Source organism: Pogoniulus pusillus, chromosome 25 (genome assembly GCF_015220805.1).
Source record: "Pogoniulus pusillus isolate bPogPus1 chromosome 25, bPogPus1.pri, whole genome shotgun sequence".
NCBI lineage: Eukaryota > Metazoa > Chordata > Aves > Piciformes > Lybiidae > Pogoniulus > Pogoniulus pusillus.
Window position 1 is genome coordinate 4,233,160 of NC_087288.1, and position 15,586 is coordinate 4,248,745.

Here is a 15,586-nt window from a genome sequence, read left to right on the forward strand (position 1 = left end):
CTGGCAAGGGAGCTTCCCTGTTGGGGCCTTTTGTGAATTGGGAATTCCAGGTTGACAAAGTCTGACGGTGAGAAAGGTGCAAATGGGAGTGGAAAGGCAGTTTCAGGAGGCAAATGCACAAGGGGAAGGGAAAGTGTTGTGGCCTTCTGAGCTAGATTTCTAGGTCAGACATAAAAAAATTGGAACAGAGAAACTTAGAAGCAGAAGAGTATTGGAGTCTCTGAGTAGAGAGGTGAACATTCCAGGGGTAGGCCATAAAATGGCAACAATGGATAAGTTAATCTAATTTCATTGGGGCATCAAAAGCTTATGTCTGGAAGCACAACTTTTATCTCCCCCTTGCTGCTTCTGCTGCACCTGCTGCTATCTTCCCCCACTGCTGTTTTGGCTGCTGCTTTGCTGCTTCACTGCTGCTTGACCTCATCCCCATCTCCATCTTCTTTAAGATTATTATATTCTGTAGTAGTTTATTCTCCTTATACTGTTATAAAAATACAATTTAATTTTCTTTTTTCAACTTTCCAAAATTCTGGGTTGTAGTGAATTTACTCTGCTGGGGCAGGGATCCTCTCTAACCCATCACAACCATAGATTATGAGGCAAGTTAGAGTTTAGGGAAGGGGAGGAAGACATCAGAAAACTTTGTTTTCTTTGGGACTGGTTGGTTGGGGTTTTATTTTTGCTTTGGCTTTATTTGGTTGGGTTCCCCCCCCCCCTTCTGGAATAAATCACTGAACTTCTACAACGTTCATAGCAAACACAGGCTTTATTCTGCTCGCACCTTGTACACACAGGGTGTGCATTTGAACTGCTTAACAAGAGATCCACTGAAGTTCTGTTGCTGCTTCAAAAACTTAGGAGACACCAAACCAAATCCATTCCAGGTCAAATCCTTATTCCTTTAAGGACTCCTTCCTCTTGATTTTTCCACTTAATGTGGTTGTAGAGTTACAGAATTCAAACAATGTTTGACTACTTTTACCTCTTTTGGTCTCTTCACTTACCTTCAGCAATAAATTTTCCTGGGAAGTAAGTGGTGGAAGCCTGGCACATGGAATCATTGAAGTATTAGGTTTTGCTCAAGTGTTTGCCTCCCTTAAGAGGTTTGTGAAGCTGTAGGGGCTGGAGGAGGAGCAGAAGGAAGCACAGCTCTCCCGTTTACCTGGGGAATGTACATGCCGTTATCTGGGCATGCAAGTGCTGGAGCTGCCCGTGCCAGGTGCCATGCTGGCATAGCAGGCAGACATTCCACCTCACAGCCACTTAGAAGTTGCAATCCTTCTAGTTGGTTTCTAGCTGTCAGCACTTGTGCATTTGGGATGGGTCGTCCACTTAAAAGCAGATTAGCTTTGCAACACTTAGTGTTCTGTATTCAGAAGGAATAGGGAATTGCATGGATAGTTTGTGTGGGGGTTACTAGAGGGAATGTTCACGCTTTTGAGAACTGGCTCTTCACATTTCGCATGGAATTCCCTGGAGTAACTAATTGCTTCAGCGTTGATCTCGGTGTCACGGCAGGATGAGCCCCGCGGTGGCTGCTTTTTTTCCCGGAACGCGCTATAAAGCACGCCAGGCTGGCAGCTGTTGCAGCCACACACGGGAAGCTCCGAGGCAGGCAGGCCGCGGCGGGGCTGAGCCGGGCGGTGGGGCAGGGCGTCGGTCACTAACGCGCTGTGGCGTTGCTCGCAGGGGGCTGCACGCTGAGGCCGCGGAGCGAGCCGGCGCTGGAGTGCTGCGCGGCGCTGCTGGGCCTGGACGCGGAGGACCTGCGCGGCAGCCTCACCACGCGCGTCATGCTCACCACGGCAGGGGGCGCCAAAGGAACGGTCATTAAGTGAGTGTCTGCCGCCGCCTGCCGCCGCGACGCGGCCCTGGGCTGGGACGGGACGGGACAAAGCGAGGGACTGCCGCCCCGGGACCGCCTCCCCGGTGTGCCCGCAGTGAATGTGGGAGCGGAGCCGGGGAGCCCGCTCCGACCGTGCCATGCTCCGTCTGTGGTAACGCCGTGCTCAGCCTCACTGCTCTGCGCAGGAGCTGCGGGCTCTGCGTCTTAGCACTGGTTTTGTGTTTTCTTACCCACGGCAAAAAAGAGAATGACTCCAAATACCATTTGCAAGTATAAATTGCGCTGCAGTTAGCGTTCATTGCGGCGGTAAAACGGTTAAACCCCACACGTCCAAAAGGAGAGCCCTGCCGGAATGGGAGCGCACACAAGGCAAGCAGGCTCACGGTGGTGGTCCCTTCACAACACAAACGCTGTGCTCCCATTTTCCACCCCGCTAATCTTCCTTCCGAGATGACGGGTTTTAAACAGGCTTGGGGTGGGATTTTGGAGGTGTTTTGTTTTCCTTCCCCTTTTTTCGTTTGTTTGTTTAGGGTTTTTTTTGCGGTCTTTGGTTGGTTGGGTTTGTTTTGAGTGCATTGCTGTGTGATCTGGTACAGCTGGTCCTGCTCTGGCGGAGGGGTCGGACTGGATGGTCCCTTCCCGCCCGTAACATTCTGTGATGCTCTGATTGTTGCTTGGGTTTTTTTGGGGGGAGTTTAATTCAGGTTTGGTTTTTTTGTGTGTGTGTGTTTGTTTGGAGGTTTTTTTTTTGTATTTTTCTTTTTGTTTAACTAATTGATCCAATTTCACATTTTCAGATGCTCTGCCTTGCTTGTTTAATTCTTGTTAGATGATTATAAGTGCTTTAGTTTTCTTTCATTTGGAAGAGTGGCAGTTATAAAATACCTATCCTAAGGTAGTTTGGTGGTTGTTTTTTTTCCCCAGGGAAAGTTATGAATAAGTCACTATCACATTTTATAAAGCCTCTTGTGGCAGTGAGTATGCTGTGGTTAAAAAATAATGCACAGTAGTCAGCCTGTTAAATCCATCACCTACACAGGAATTGTGTTACTAGATTTAGCAGGTAACATTGTGTCATTTCATAGAATCAACCAGGTTGGAAGAGACCTCCAAGATCATCCAGTCCAACCTAGCACCCAGCCCTAGCCAGTCAATCAGACCATGGCACTAAGTGCCTCATCCAGTCTTTTCTTGAACATCTCCAGGGAGGGCAAGTCCATCACCTCCCTGGGCAGCCCATTCCAATGCAAATCACTCTCTCTGCCAACAACTTCCTCCTAACATCCAGCCTAGACCTCCCCTGGCTCAACTTGAGACTGTGTCCCCTTGTTCTGTTGCTGCTTGCCTGGGAGAAGAGACCAACCCCACCTGGCTACAGCCTCCTTTCAGGTAGTTGTGGACAGCAATGAGGTCCCCCCTGAACTTCCTCTTCTCCAGGCTAAACAACCCCAACTCCCTCAGCCTCTCCTCGTAGGAGTTACTTTAACAAGTAACTCTGAATTACTTGGTAATGCAGTGCTTAAAGTACTTCAGAAAGTACTTGGACCTATCCTATTTATCATAGGGGGTACACATTGCTTCCATGACTGCCACACTGTGATACCAGGTCTGGAATGGTCTAATTAGAGGGTAGTATATCCACATCGAGACTGAGTGATCACTGCCCCTGTGTTTGCCACTTCTAATTCTTCAGGAACCAACATTCAGCTGTAAAAGGATCTCACCTCAAACAGCAATCCAAGGGGTGGTGGAGTCACCGTCCCTGCAGGTGTTCAAGAAAAGACTGGATGAGGCACTTGGTGCCATGGTCTGGTTGACTGGCTAGGGCTGGGTGCTAGGTTGGACTGGATGATCTTGGAGGTCTCTTCCAACCTGGTTGATTCTATGATTATTGCTGTGGCTGGTGAATATTTAATCTTGACTTTGAAGTTAGCATTTTTTCATAGAAATGTAAAGAAAAAAATAGTGGAACAGGATTAATATAAGGCAAAGTTCTTTGGGTTTGTTTTGTTGTTTTTTTTTTTTCTTGTGGCTATTAAGAATGCATCACTGCTAAGGTAAATAGTGACCTTAAAGAGTGATTATCCCTTTCATTTCGACAGGAAGACATCAACATAACTTCCTGGGCCCTGACATAGGATAGTGATTTCTTCCTGGGGATGGAGTCATGGCAAAGAACATGTTTAAACGTGGCACTGACAATAGCATTTCAATACCAGGAGAGTTACAAGTTCTGTAGCACTGAATTTTACAGAGGTTATTTCACCAGGGTTGCCTTTTGCTTATGAAGAACCCCTAGCTTCACCACAGTTATTGGCTTGTTGACAATCATCCTTCTAGAATCTCAGAATCATGGAATCATTTAGGTTGAAAAGACCTCTAAGATGACCAAGCTCAGCTGTCAACAACCATGGCCGTTAAAACACATCCCAGAGTGCAATGTCCACGTGTTTCTTGAACACCTTAGGGGTGGTGACCCCACCACCTCCCTTGGCAGTCTGTTCCAATGCCTGACCGCTCTTTCTGTAAAGGAATTTTTCTTGATCTCCAACCTTAACCTCCCCTGGTGCAATTTCAGGCCATTTCCTCTCATTCTATGACCTGCTAAAACAGAGAAGAGACCAACACCCACCTCATTCTAACCTTCTTTCAGAGATCTGTAGAAAATAGTGAGGTCTCCCCTCAGCCTCCTCTTCTCTAGACTAAGCAATCCCACTTCCCTCAGTCACTCCTCACCAGACTTGTTCTCTAAACTCTTAAGACTTGTTCTTCTAGCACACAGAGTGTCAGGGATACTACCTAGGCTGTGTGCAACTGGATTGTCTGATACAACATTTACCTTCCTATGTTGTCTGTTTTCTAGAGTTGAAGAAAACACCACCCAAAACCCTGGATTTGGGCTAAGCAATTTGAAGAACACTAAAAGTATTTTTCAAAGCTCATCTGAATGCATCAGTCTTTTAAATAGGAAACTAATTAGCATTCATTTTACTCATTGGAAGAGTGCGTGGGTGCTAATTAGCATTCATTTTACTCATTGAAAGAGTGCCTGGGTGCTTCTTTACTGACTCATGGAAAGAATCAGACTGGCTTAGTGAATCAGAAATACAACTTTATGTATACTACACCAGAAGTTAGGTATACAAATGCCATAATTAATTATCTGTAATAATATGTGTTGCATAATTTACTTGTGGTCCCTCCCAACACCTACCATTCTGTGATTCTGAAAATCAGGTGAAAATGTGATCTTTGAGCACATAAGAGCTTGAAGGGTGTAATAGATTTGAGTAGTGAAAGTTTCCAGTGGTCAAGAGCTTCTTTTCTGCAAGGGAAATAATCTTGATCTTTACCTAATTCTGACCAATAAAGACAGATTAAAAAAGAATAGCTGTAGTGGGGATACTGTTCAGGCTCTGCTTCCTGATCTCCAGGGTGAAACTGAGTTCCTAGTCAAAATTTCTGCATAATAAACCATTAGCCACAGCCTGTGTTGTTTGAACATCACAATTTGTTTTGGGAAGGGAACACAGAAGCTCTTTTGAATAAACTTATGAGTTTTAAGTTCAGGAGGGAGATGGGCTGGTTTTCCATTAGTACATTATTTCTGGATAGTTGACCTTGGAGTTGTATTTCTAGGCAGTGCAGATAAGTACACTTCTTGGAGGGCTGCTTACTTCTGTGCTTTGAAGGAAGATGTGTTCAAGAGCTAGAACTTTATAGTGACTACCATGGAAAAAGTGACAAATGGTAAGTGGTGACTGGCAAGAGGTTACTCTGCCTTGAGTAGATCAGGCTGCCCAATGCCACATCGGGTCTGATCTTGAATGTCTCCAGGGATAGGGCCTCAACTACATCCCTGGGCAAACCACTACAGTATATTACCACTCTCATTGTGAAGAATTTGCTCCTTTATGTCCAGCCTAAATCACCCTGCTCAAATGTAAAACCACTGTCCCCCATCCTATCACTACAAGCCTTTCTAAAACATCCTTCCTGTTGGTCCCCTTCAGATTATGAAGTGTAGCTGTAAGGTCTTCCTAGAGCCTTCTCCATCCCAGAGGATTGATGCATCAATCCTCTTTATCCTTTTCTAAGGGAAACAAAGCTGGTGAGAGGCCTGGCACACAAGCACTGTGAGGAGAGGCTGAGGGAGCTGGGGGTGTTTAGCCTGGAGAAGAGGAGTCTCAGGGCAGACCTCATTGCTGTCTACAACTACCTGAAGGTAAGATGGAGACAGGTGGGGTTGGTCTCTCTTCTCCCAGGCAATTAGCAATAGAACAAGAGGACACAGCCTGAAGTTGTGCCAGGGAGGGTCTAGGCTGGATGTTAGGAGGAAGTTCTTCATAGAGAGAGTGATTGGCATTGGAATGGGCTGCCCAGGGAGGTGGTGGAGTCACCATCCCTGGAGGTGTTGAAGAAAAGCCTGGATGAGGCACTTAGTGCCCTGGTCTGGTTGACTGGACAGGGCTGGGTGCTAGGTTGTACTGGATGAGCTTGGAGGTCTCTTCCAACCTAGTTGATTCTATGATTAAAACTATGCTAATAAATACAGTAATATCTTCTTGTGTAGCTTACCTCACATAGAAGAGCAATGAGTTCCAATCCACTTCCAGTTTTAGCTATGTATTCAATAGCCTCCAGGTTTTACTGTGCTAGCATGGTTTAGAAACAGTTTGGTTGCTATCAGTATTAGAGCTTTGACAAATACATTTTTTTTTCTAGCCACCCAAAGAGCTACTGATTTTTCTCTCTCCTTCTTAGGGACCTTTTGTGTGCAAGTAGATCATGTGAGTCCTAATAGGTCACAGTGAATAAATAGCTCAAATGAAATCAGTGTGCCCAGAGTATAGCAAAGGCTTTGTTCTGCAGGGTACAATGGAGCCAGCAAGGAACAGTAGGAGGGTAAAGATAAATACTATCTCTGCCAATTTTATGAAATACTAGGGTGCAGTGGGTTGCCAGGGAGGCTCGAGAGATGCACTACCTGAAATCATTGAATCAATCACAGAACTGTAAGGGCTGGAGGGCACCTCAGGGATCATCTAGCTTCAACTCCCCTGCCATGGGCAGGGACAGCTCACACTAGATCAGGTTGCTCAGAGTTACATCCAGCCTGGCCTTAAAAATTACATCCAAGGATTGGGATTCCACCACCTTCCTGGGCATCCTCATGGTGAAGAACTTCTTCCTAGCATCTAAGCTGAATCTACCCACTTCTAGTTTTGCTTCATTCCCCCTGCTTCTGTCACTACCTGACATCCTAAAAAGTCCCTCCCTAGCCTTCTTGTAGGCCCCTTTCAGATACAGGAAGGCCACAATAAGGTCTCTTCTGAGCCTTCTTCACTCTGAACAACACAACTCTCTCAGTTTGTCTCCATAAGAGAGGTGTTCAAGCCCTCTGGTCATCCTCGTGCCCATTCTCTGGACACACTGTGGCATGTCCATATCCTTCTTGTAATAAGGGTTCCAGAACTGTATGAAGTACTCCAGGTGGAATCTCACCAGAGTGAAGTAGGGAGAGAGTGGAGTATCTGTCCTTAGTCTCCCCGAAGGAGCACAGCAATCACCTTGTTGGCCAATCTTTCTGCCACCCTTAGAATCAACCAGGTTGGAAGAGACCTCCAAGATCATCGAGTTCAATGTATCACCCAGCCCTGTCCAGTCAGCTAGACCATGGCACTAAGTGCCTCATCCAATCTTTTCTTCAACACCTCCTGGGACAGTGACTCCACCACCTCCCTGGGCAGCCCATTCCAATGCCAATCGCTCTCTCTGGGAAGAACTTCCTCCTAACATCCAGCCTGTACTTCCCCTGGAAGTGTGTTTGCAGAGAGAAATTGTCAGTACCAGTTCAAAATCCAGTACAGCTTTCAAACTACGACTGCACTGCATTACCCTCTTACTCAGGTTCTTTGTTTCCAAGACTTTCAAAGCAGACTCTGTCATCACAAAGTAGATTATTTTACAGTATGAAAAACGAAGCTTACACAGTTCCATGCCCTCCAACTTCTTTTGAAGTATATTTTCCAGAGAACACATTCTTTTGGTTTGGTGGTGCTGGGACTCCCCAAGCCTCTGTTGGAAAAAAACATGGTTCTTAAAAAATTACTTTCTACAGTTTTGGAACTTCCACTTTTCTCAAATAACAAATGAGCTGCCTATATTCTTTAACTGTTTAGGCTCTTCATTTGGTAGAGTTATTTTATCCAGGCTGTTTTATTTGATGAAAGTAGCTGCATGGGTTTGTCCACAGCGTAAATCCAGCCCATGAGGGCACATTCACAGATTGCATCAGGTTGAAAGGGGCCCTCAGATGTTATCTTGTCCAACACCCCTGCAATCAGCAGGGACACCTCCAGGTAGATCAGGCTGCCCAGAGCCACACTGAACCTGATTTTGAACATCTCCAGAGATGGGGCCTCAACCACATCCCTGGGCATCCTGTTCCAGTGTTTTACCACTCTCATTGTAAGAAACTTCCTCCTGATGTCTGATCTAAATCTACCCTGCTCCATTTTAAAAACCATTGCCCCGAACTCCCCTAGACATCAGACTGGAAACCTGACTGAAGAAATCAGGACGATGATCAAAGGTGGTGGGGTTATTTTTGCAGCCTTACCAAGAAGCTTACAAATTGCAAAAGTTTCTTCCCTGTTTATTACAGGTAGCTGATAGATGGAGGAGAGATGGGGAGAAGGTGAAATGGAGGAGAGAAAGTATAGATTTTGCTGTTCAGACAAGGAACAGGAGGAGGAGAGATTCCTTTGACAGTGTGCAGAGCAGAGGAGCTGAGGGAAGGCAAGCTTGTAAGAAGGAAGTTACTCATTCTGAATGTCACTTCTGTAATGGGACTTTTCTGGATTTATTGGTTCAGTGCAATTTCAGCATTATTTTGAGGATCTCTGCTTCAAGCTGTGCACAGCACAGGATTTCATTTTCTATCTGTGGGTTTCTGCCACATACTACGACACTTCAAAAGAAGAGTTTTATGCAGTCTGCTTAATGCTGGCAAATTATGGTGGGGTCTTTTTGTTTTTTAAGAGCAAAGCCATTTTCTACATGCATGCTGTAGTGGAATGACTGCCATGGTGTTTAAAACCAATAAATTGAAACAGAAATTCTTTTAGAGTGTATTGTATTATGTAATAGGCCTGCAGCTGACATGGGAATTAGTATTCTGATCTCTTAAACGTATCAGAGTGGAGTGTAAAGGTACCTTCCTTCTATTTATAAGATAAGACTTCTGTCAGAACTCATTACCTTAAGATAAGTCAGGAGATACTTAGTGGAAGACAAGATTGTGTGTTAAAGCTAATTGCTATCTAATGTAATGTAGCTGCAGGTGTCCTCACTGAGCAAGCTCTGGTTCTCTGACTTACCCAGTCACAATAGAAAGTGATCTCCATCAGCCTCACCTTTCTGCATCAGAAGTATCATCCTTGGGGAAAAAAAAAGGGAGGAAATAATAAATTTGAGTTAGTGTAGTGCTTATGAATCCTGGGAAATGAAGCAGTCCAGTTAAGCTATGTGGCATTAAGTTTTCCTTTCCTCCCCAGCCACTTCTTTGTGCTCCCGTGTACTGAAATCTACCTGGCGAGGGCAGTAGGGCAGTTCTGCAGCAGTGACACCTTGGACCTTCTACCTAAGAGCTGACTTAAAGAGCTCAGTTCATTTTCTAAATGTAGATTTGCTGCATGCTTGAGAAATTCCAGGGCTGGTTACCTACCACTTTAGCTGGGCATTCCATCCTTTGGTTCTCACTGGTTGTTCACGTAGTGCTGGTGGTCCAAGGGTATGTATAAGAGGCGAGGTATATGGGGAGAAGTGAAATAGAGAGTGATTTGGAGAGAAGTGGTTTATTTTGTTAAGCTGTCTGAGGTGTTTAGCAGAAGCATGAGCTTTTGGCATCCAGCCATCATCCTGTATTCTTCATGACAAAGAGGCTCGAGATGATACAGATCTTGACATCGTTTCTCTTTCTTCCTCCCTGATCAGTCTGGGTAACAGAGACTCTCTAAAATATGATCTTTTGATTTACTTTAACATATATATATGTATATCTGAATGTCATGATGCAGCATTGTGCAAAACCCTTTGTGTAGCCATGTTGTTTTGAATTTTAAGCTGCCTTTTTCATGTCTGAAATTTTGGTAGTGTCTGGTCAAGTTGCTGTCAGTATTTAAATTCACTTTTTTGTTTCATTTAGATTTTTTCTGTTGGCTTGTAAAAATCCTTTCATCTTTAACCGTCTAATTGTGTTCTGGTCAGAGTCTGTTCATATTGCTGGGTCTTTGGCCTTTGTATTCTTCACAGAATCACAGAATGGTAGGGGTTGGAAAGGTCTTTGACTTCTGTGTGTTCTTCATGGAATAACAGAATAGTAGAGTTTGGAAAGGACCCCTGGAGAATTCTTTGGCAATGTGATTAGGATCCGAGTGCAGTTTCACAGAATCAGCCAGGGTGGAAGAGACCTCCAAGCTCATCCAGTCCAACCTAGCACCCAGCCCTAGCCAGTCACCTGGACCATGGCACTAAGTGCCTCATCCAGGCATTGCTTGAACATCACCAGGGACGGTGACTCCACCACGTCCCTGGGCAGCCCATTCCAATGCCAATCACTCTCTCTGGGAAGAACTTCCTCCTAACATCCAGCCTATGCTTTCCCCAGCACAACTTGAGACTGTGTCCTCTTGTTCTGTTGCTGGTTGTCTGGGAGAAGAGCCCAACCCCACCTGGCTACAGCCTCCCTTCAGGTAGTTGTAGACAGCAATGAGGTCACCCCTGAGCCTCCTCTTCTCCGGGCTGCACACCCCCAGCTCCCTCAGCCTCTCCTTATAGGCTTTGTGTTCCAGGCCTTTTTCATGTTTCTGCCATGTTGCTCCTTAAACACTTCCCTAGATGAATTGTCTTATTCTGGAGAGCTAGACAGGTGTCATCTGCTTACAGTGTAACTTTTAATGTTGGTACTCTTATCTGTTAATATGAAACCTGTGTGATAAAAAAATAAGATTCTTGTTGAGTGTATTTATCCAGGATATGAGGTGATTTAAGTTGTGCTTTGAAATAGATGCTTTCTAAGCCTGTCACTCTCATGCTGACTTTCTGAAATAGCTATGTATAAACATCATATATGTATATAGAATTACATATATATTTGCTATAGTTTTATGTATATATACATATATGTATGTGTATTTAAATGCATAGATTTGCCTAATAATTCCACAGTTTTCTTGTGCATTTCATAGGCTTTGAAATTGTGACTTGTGGGATTTTATGGTTTGAGTTGTTAGGGTATTTTACCTACTCACCTAAGGTGGAGACTTGTAATAAATGCACTGCAGATTAAAGGTTTTAAATAAAGGGGGGGGGGGGGGGGGGGGGGGGGAGAGAATAAATTCTCACCTCTTAAGAGGCTCCTGCTTCCAGTGTTTAAAAAGAATCCTTACCTTAACTTTCACTATGAGAACACATTCCCTTGTCTTAAAAACTCTACATTTTACCTCTAGAGTTAAAAATCTGTGCTTTTTCACTTTTGGTACCAATTAACTTGTGTCCTTACAGCCATACCTGTAGCCCTTATGAAAGCATAGGAATAAAGAAGTTAGAGCAAAACTGAACTAAAGGTTCATGTAATGAGACAACTTAGAAATAGTTGCAGTGTTTTGGAATGGGTGTATTTTAAATCTTTCTTTGGAAGTGATCAACATAATTAATAAATAAATGAGTATGAAAACATCTGCATCTGACTTCTACTGAGGATAGTGAAGCATGAGTCTGAAAAATAAGATGCTTTGCTTTTTTTTGGTTTTTAGGGTACCCTTGAAAGTGGAACAAGCAAACAATGCTCGTGATGCCTTGGCTAAAACGGTGTATAGCCATCTCTTTGACCATGTAGTCAACAGGGTAAACCAGTGTTTTCCTTTTGAGACTTCTTCTTTCTTCATTGGGGTTCTAGACATAGCTGGCTTTGGTAAGTATAAAACCAACCAAACTAATTCTCTAGTTGTCTGTTACTGCCACCAATTCTCTAGTTGTCTATTATTGCCATTCAATAAGAAATTCTGTCATGGAGAGTGGGAGGGTTTTGCTGCTGGGTGGCGGTGGGTAGGATGAATTACAGGGGCTTAAGGTATGAAGAAGCAGACTGAGCTTCGTTTTCCTGAGCTACAAGAATGTAGAAGGAGCTCTGAGGCTTCTGCTGATGACCTTACAACACTAAGAAAAGGCCAGTGCAAAACTAGGCATCTTTGCAATGATTTCAGATTCCTGTAGTGTCCAGGCAGCCACAGCTTTTGAAGGACTGAAAATTTGGAATGGAAACATCCTGTGTCTGCCCTGTAAAATTGGGAGAGATACTGCACATGCATGCTGTTTTCTCATTCAGTCCTGAGAGCATCCCCACATGCTGACAGACAGGCAAAGGAAGTCTCTAGATTAAGATGATGCATCCTAGAGAGTGGTTAGTTCTGTTGCAGAGGTGGACTTTGGGCTCCTGTGGCTCCTGGGAAGCAGTGGGCTTTGATAGTATCTGTAAAGCTTTTGTCCTTTTTGGCTGATGGAGATTCAGAACAAGGAGTATCTTGTGTCCCAGCCCTGTTAAGCTGGTCCAAAAGCAGTGAAAAGGAAATCTTTGGTTTCAAGATTTTAGATCTGTGATATCCTGTGCTAGCTCGTTGTACACAGGTGCAATTGAACCCTTTACTAATATTTTGCTTTGGTTTGCTGTCTGTTATTTGTCTCAGAAATATGATCTGCTGCATTGTTTTTAGGAGGTAGTTCTTTTCAGAGAGAGTGATTTGCCATTGGAATGGGCTGCCCAGGGAGGTGGTGGAGTCACTGTCCCTGGAGGTGTACAAGCAAAGCCTGGATGAGGCACTTAGTGCCATGGTCTAGTTGACTGGCTAGGGCTGGGTGCTAGGTTGGACTGGGTGATCTTGGAGATCTCTTCCAACCTGGTTGATTCTGTGATTCTATGTGCAACTTGAAAAAAAGCTTTTATTTTACTGTAAGAATCTAGTATGGATCTGACACATCCTTAGGTACTAGCATGATGAAGCTTCTCTTAATTACCATGTAATAGAAATTCTTGGAACTCTGGTTTGTCATAGAAGTTTCACTTCTGTTTTTCAGAGTATTTTGAACACAACAGTTTTGAGCAATTCTGTATTAATTACTGTAACGAAAAACTCCAGCAGTTTTTCAATGAGAGGATTCTGAAAGAGGTAGGTTATAGTTAATGATACATTTGAGGAGTTCTTTTATGAAAAGATATTTAAAGTCTAAAATCTTTCAATTGACAGACTCTATTCCTACTGTGTGACACCTCGTTTTGGCAGAAATTAATATGGCTTTTTGACAACTTCCAATCTCTTTTGTTTCCCCATCCTTTTTACCACTTTTCTACCCTTTCCCCCATCATTTTCCCTCCTTTTGCCTTCCCTTCCTTTTGCTTTTTCCATTCTTTTCCCTCCTTTTTCTACCTTTCCCCTCATTTTTCTATCCTTTGCCTCCTTTACCCATCCCCTTTCCCCCCTCCTTTTGCCATCCCCTTTCCCCCCTCCTTTTGCCATCCCCTTTCCCCCCTCCTTTTGCCATCCCCTTTCCCCCCTCCTTTTGCCATCCCCTTTCCCCCCTCCTTTTGCCATCCCCTTTCCCCCCTCCTTTTGCCATCCCCTTCCCCCCCTCCTTTTGCCATCCCCTTTCCCCCCTCCTTTTGCCATCCCCTTTCCCCCCTCCTTTTGCCATCCCCTTTCCCCCCTCCTTTTGCCATCCCCTCTCCCCTCTCCTTTTGCCATCCCCTTTCCCCCCTACCCCTTTCCCATGATTCTTGCCACCTGTTTTTTGTTTTCATCACACATTAAAGTGAGGCATCCACTATCTCCTACCTAATGACACTATCTAATTGATTGGTCTCACCATTAAAGGGAGGTGAAGTGAGAATCTGTTAAGCTGTGGAATGAAATTCTGAAGTCTGCATTGATTCATGCTGTATTTTAAAATGTCTTTAGATTTCTGTATAAAAAACCCCACATTTTTAGTGGGGAAAGAATGATGACTTCTGTTTTTTCTTGTCAATTACTTTTTTTGTGTGTGTTTGTTTTGTTTTGCTTTAGGAACAAGAACTTTACCAAAAAGAAGGTCTGGGAGTTAATGAAGTGCGCTATGTGGATAATCAGGACTGTATAGGTATGCACTTCTTGAAACCTCAAGCTGTTCATTAGTGCCATGCAGGATAAAAAACCTCTTTATGCACAGTGCTGGTAGTGTTATGCTTTTAATGACCATTGCAACCCTGTGACTTTTTCCAACTTCAGCAACATTTCCAGTGCTGGTAGGCAATAGAGCCCTGGAGCGAAACTAGAAGTGGGTAGATTTAGATTGGATGTTAGGAAGTTCTTCACCATGAGGATGGTGAGACACTGGAACAGGTTGTCTAGGGAGGTTGTGAATCATCCCTCCTTGGAGGTATTCAGGGCCAGGCTGCATGAGGCCTTGAGCCACTTGGTCTAGCAAAAGGTATCCTTGCCTGTGGTAGGGGTGTTGGAGCTGGATGATCTTTAAGGTCCCTTCCCACCTAAACCATTCTGTGAATTGCTTTCACAGAAGAAAAAAAAAGAGGTAGTAAAAATTCCTCTTATGAGAACAGTGTTGTAGATAATACAGAAAAAGTGGTTTAAAATGGGAAATTCTTGTGTCTAATAGTTTCAAGAGCACAAATTTCTATGTCAGTGTTCAATGACTTCTGTATCTATTTGTGAAAGATCAAGTTAATACATTGGTGAAACATGAAACTACCACTGTATGCTCAAGCCTGATCTGCCTTGGTTAAACCAAATTCATTTCATTTTTGTCTCTGGATCCTGTTGTGAATGAAATGTTTGCCTTTTCATGCTCTCAGTTTTGGCTTATGGTGAAATGTGCCCAAAAAGCTTACCTCCTCCCAGCCCCTCCATAAAAATATGAACCATTATCCTCTGGTCATACCACAGAATCATTTAGGCACCTTTTGGGTGCCTAATTTTACACTAAGTTCAACTTGAGACCCAGAGTAAAAATCAGATAAGATGTGACTGATCTTTTTTTCCCCTGCATTCTTTGTATTAGGGTTAGAACTTAATATTTATAAGCTATTAATTAAATCAACACTTAAGATGTATAGAACTATTGAATTAGCAATGACTTCCTGCATTTTGTATTAACAGTTTTCCTTAGATACCTTTAAATAGAATTGGATCAGTATCATTTTAAACTTGTAAGATGTAATTCAGAGATGAGTCTGTATTCAATTTCTGTAAATACTGTCCTTGTTTGTTGTTTCCTTTTATTAGATTTGATTGAAGCAAAATTTGTAGGTGTCTTGGATATTTTGGATGAAGAAAATCGTCTTCCCCAACCAAGTGACCAACATTTTACTTCAGTTGTGCACCAGAAACACAAGGACCATTTCAGGCTCTCTGTAAGTTCATTTTTTACTGTCCATCTTGTTTTATTAGCACAGTTGATAGTAGCACTTCAATTTAATGAAAGCCTTTCCTAAGAAATCTCATACCACACCAGTCTGCACAATCCATATTCTTTTGTTAAGGCCATGTTTGGTTATTAGGTTTGTTGAAAAGTTCACTGGAGGCTTAAGTCTCCCAGCAACTCTAATATCCTGCTAAAATTAAAGGCCTATTCTCCCCTTGCATTTGAAGTTTGTAAACATGGAATGCATGAAAAGGAAATAAAACTACA

At 43.6% G+C, this 15,586-nt stretch overlaps 1 protein-coding gene across 6 annotated transcripts in view; it reads left to right on the plus strand.

Annotated features, from left to right (window-relative positions):
- Positions 1-15,586, plus strand: part of MYO6 (myosin VI) — a 117,870-nt gene that overhangs the window by 64,253 nt on the left and 38,031 nt on the right. For all 6 annotated transcript variants that reach the window (XR_010306986.1, XM_064164234.1, XM_064164235.1 and 3 more), the window contains exons 12-16: positions 1,690-1,834; positions 11,665-11,822; positions 12,983-13,074; positions 13,966-14,038; positions 15,181-15,308. Coding sequence is in view for 5 of the 6 variants with exons in the window: in XM_064164234.1 (XP_064020304.1) it covers positions 1,690-1,834; positions 11,665-11,822; positions 12,983-13,074; positions 13,966-14,038; positions 15,181-15,308 (596 nt within the window). In the remaining variant the exon portion in view is untranslated. The remainder of the gene's footprint in view (positions 1-1,689; positions 1,835-11,664; positions 11,823-12,982; positions 13,075-13,965; positions 14,039-15,180; positions 15,309-15,586) is intronic.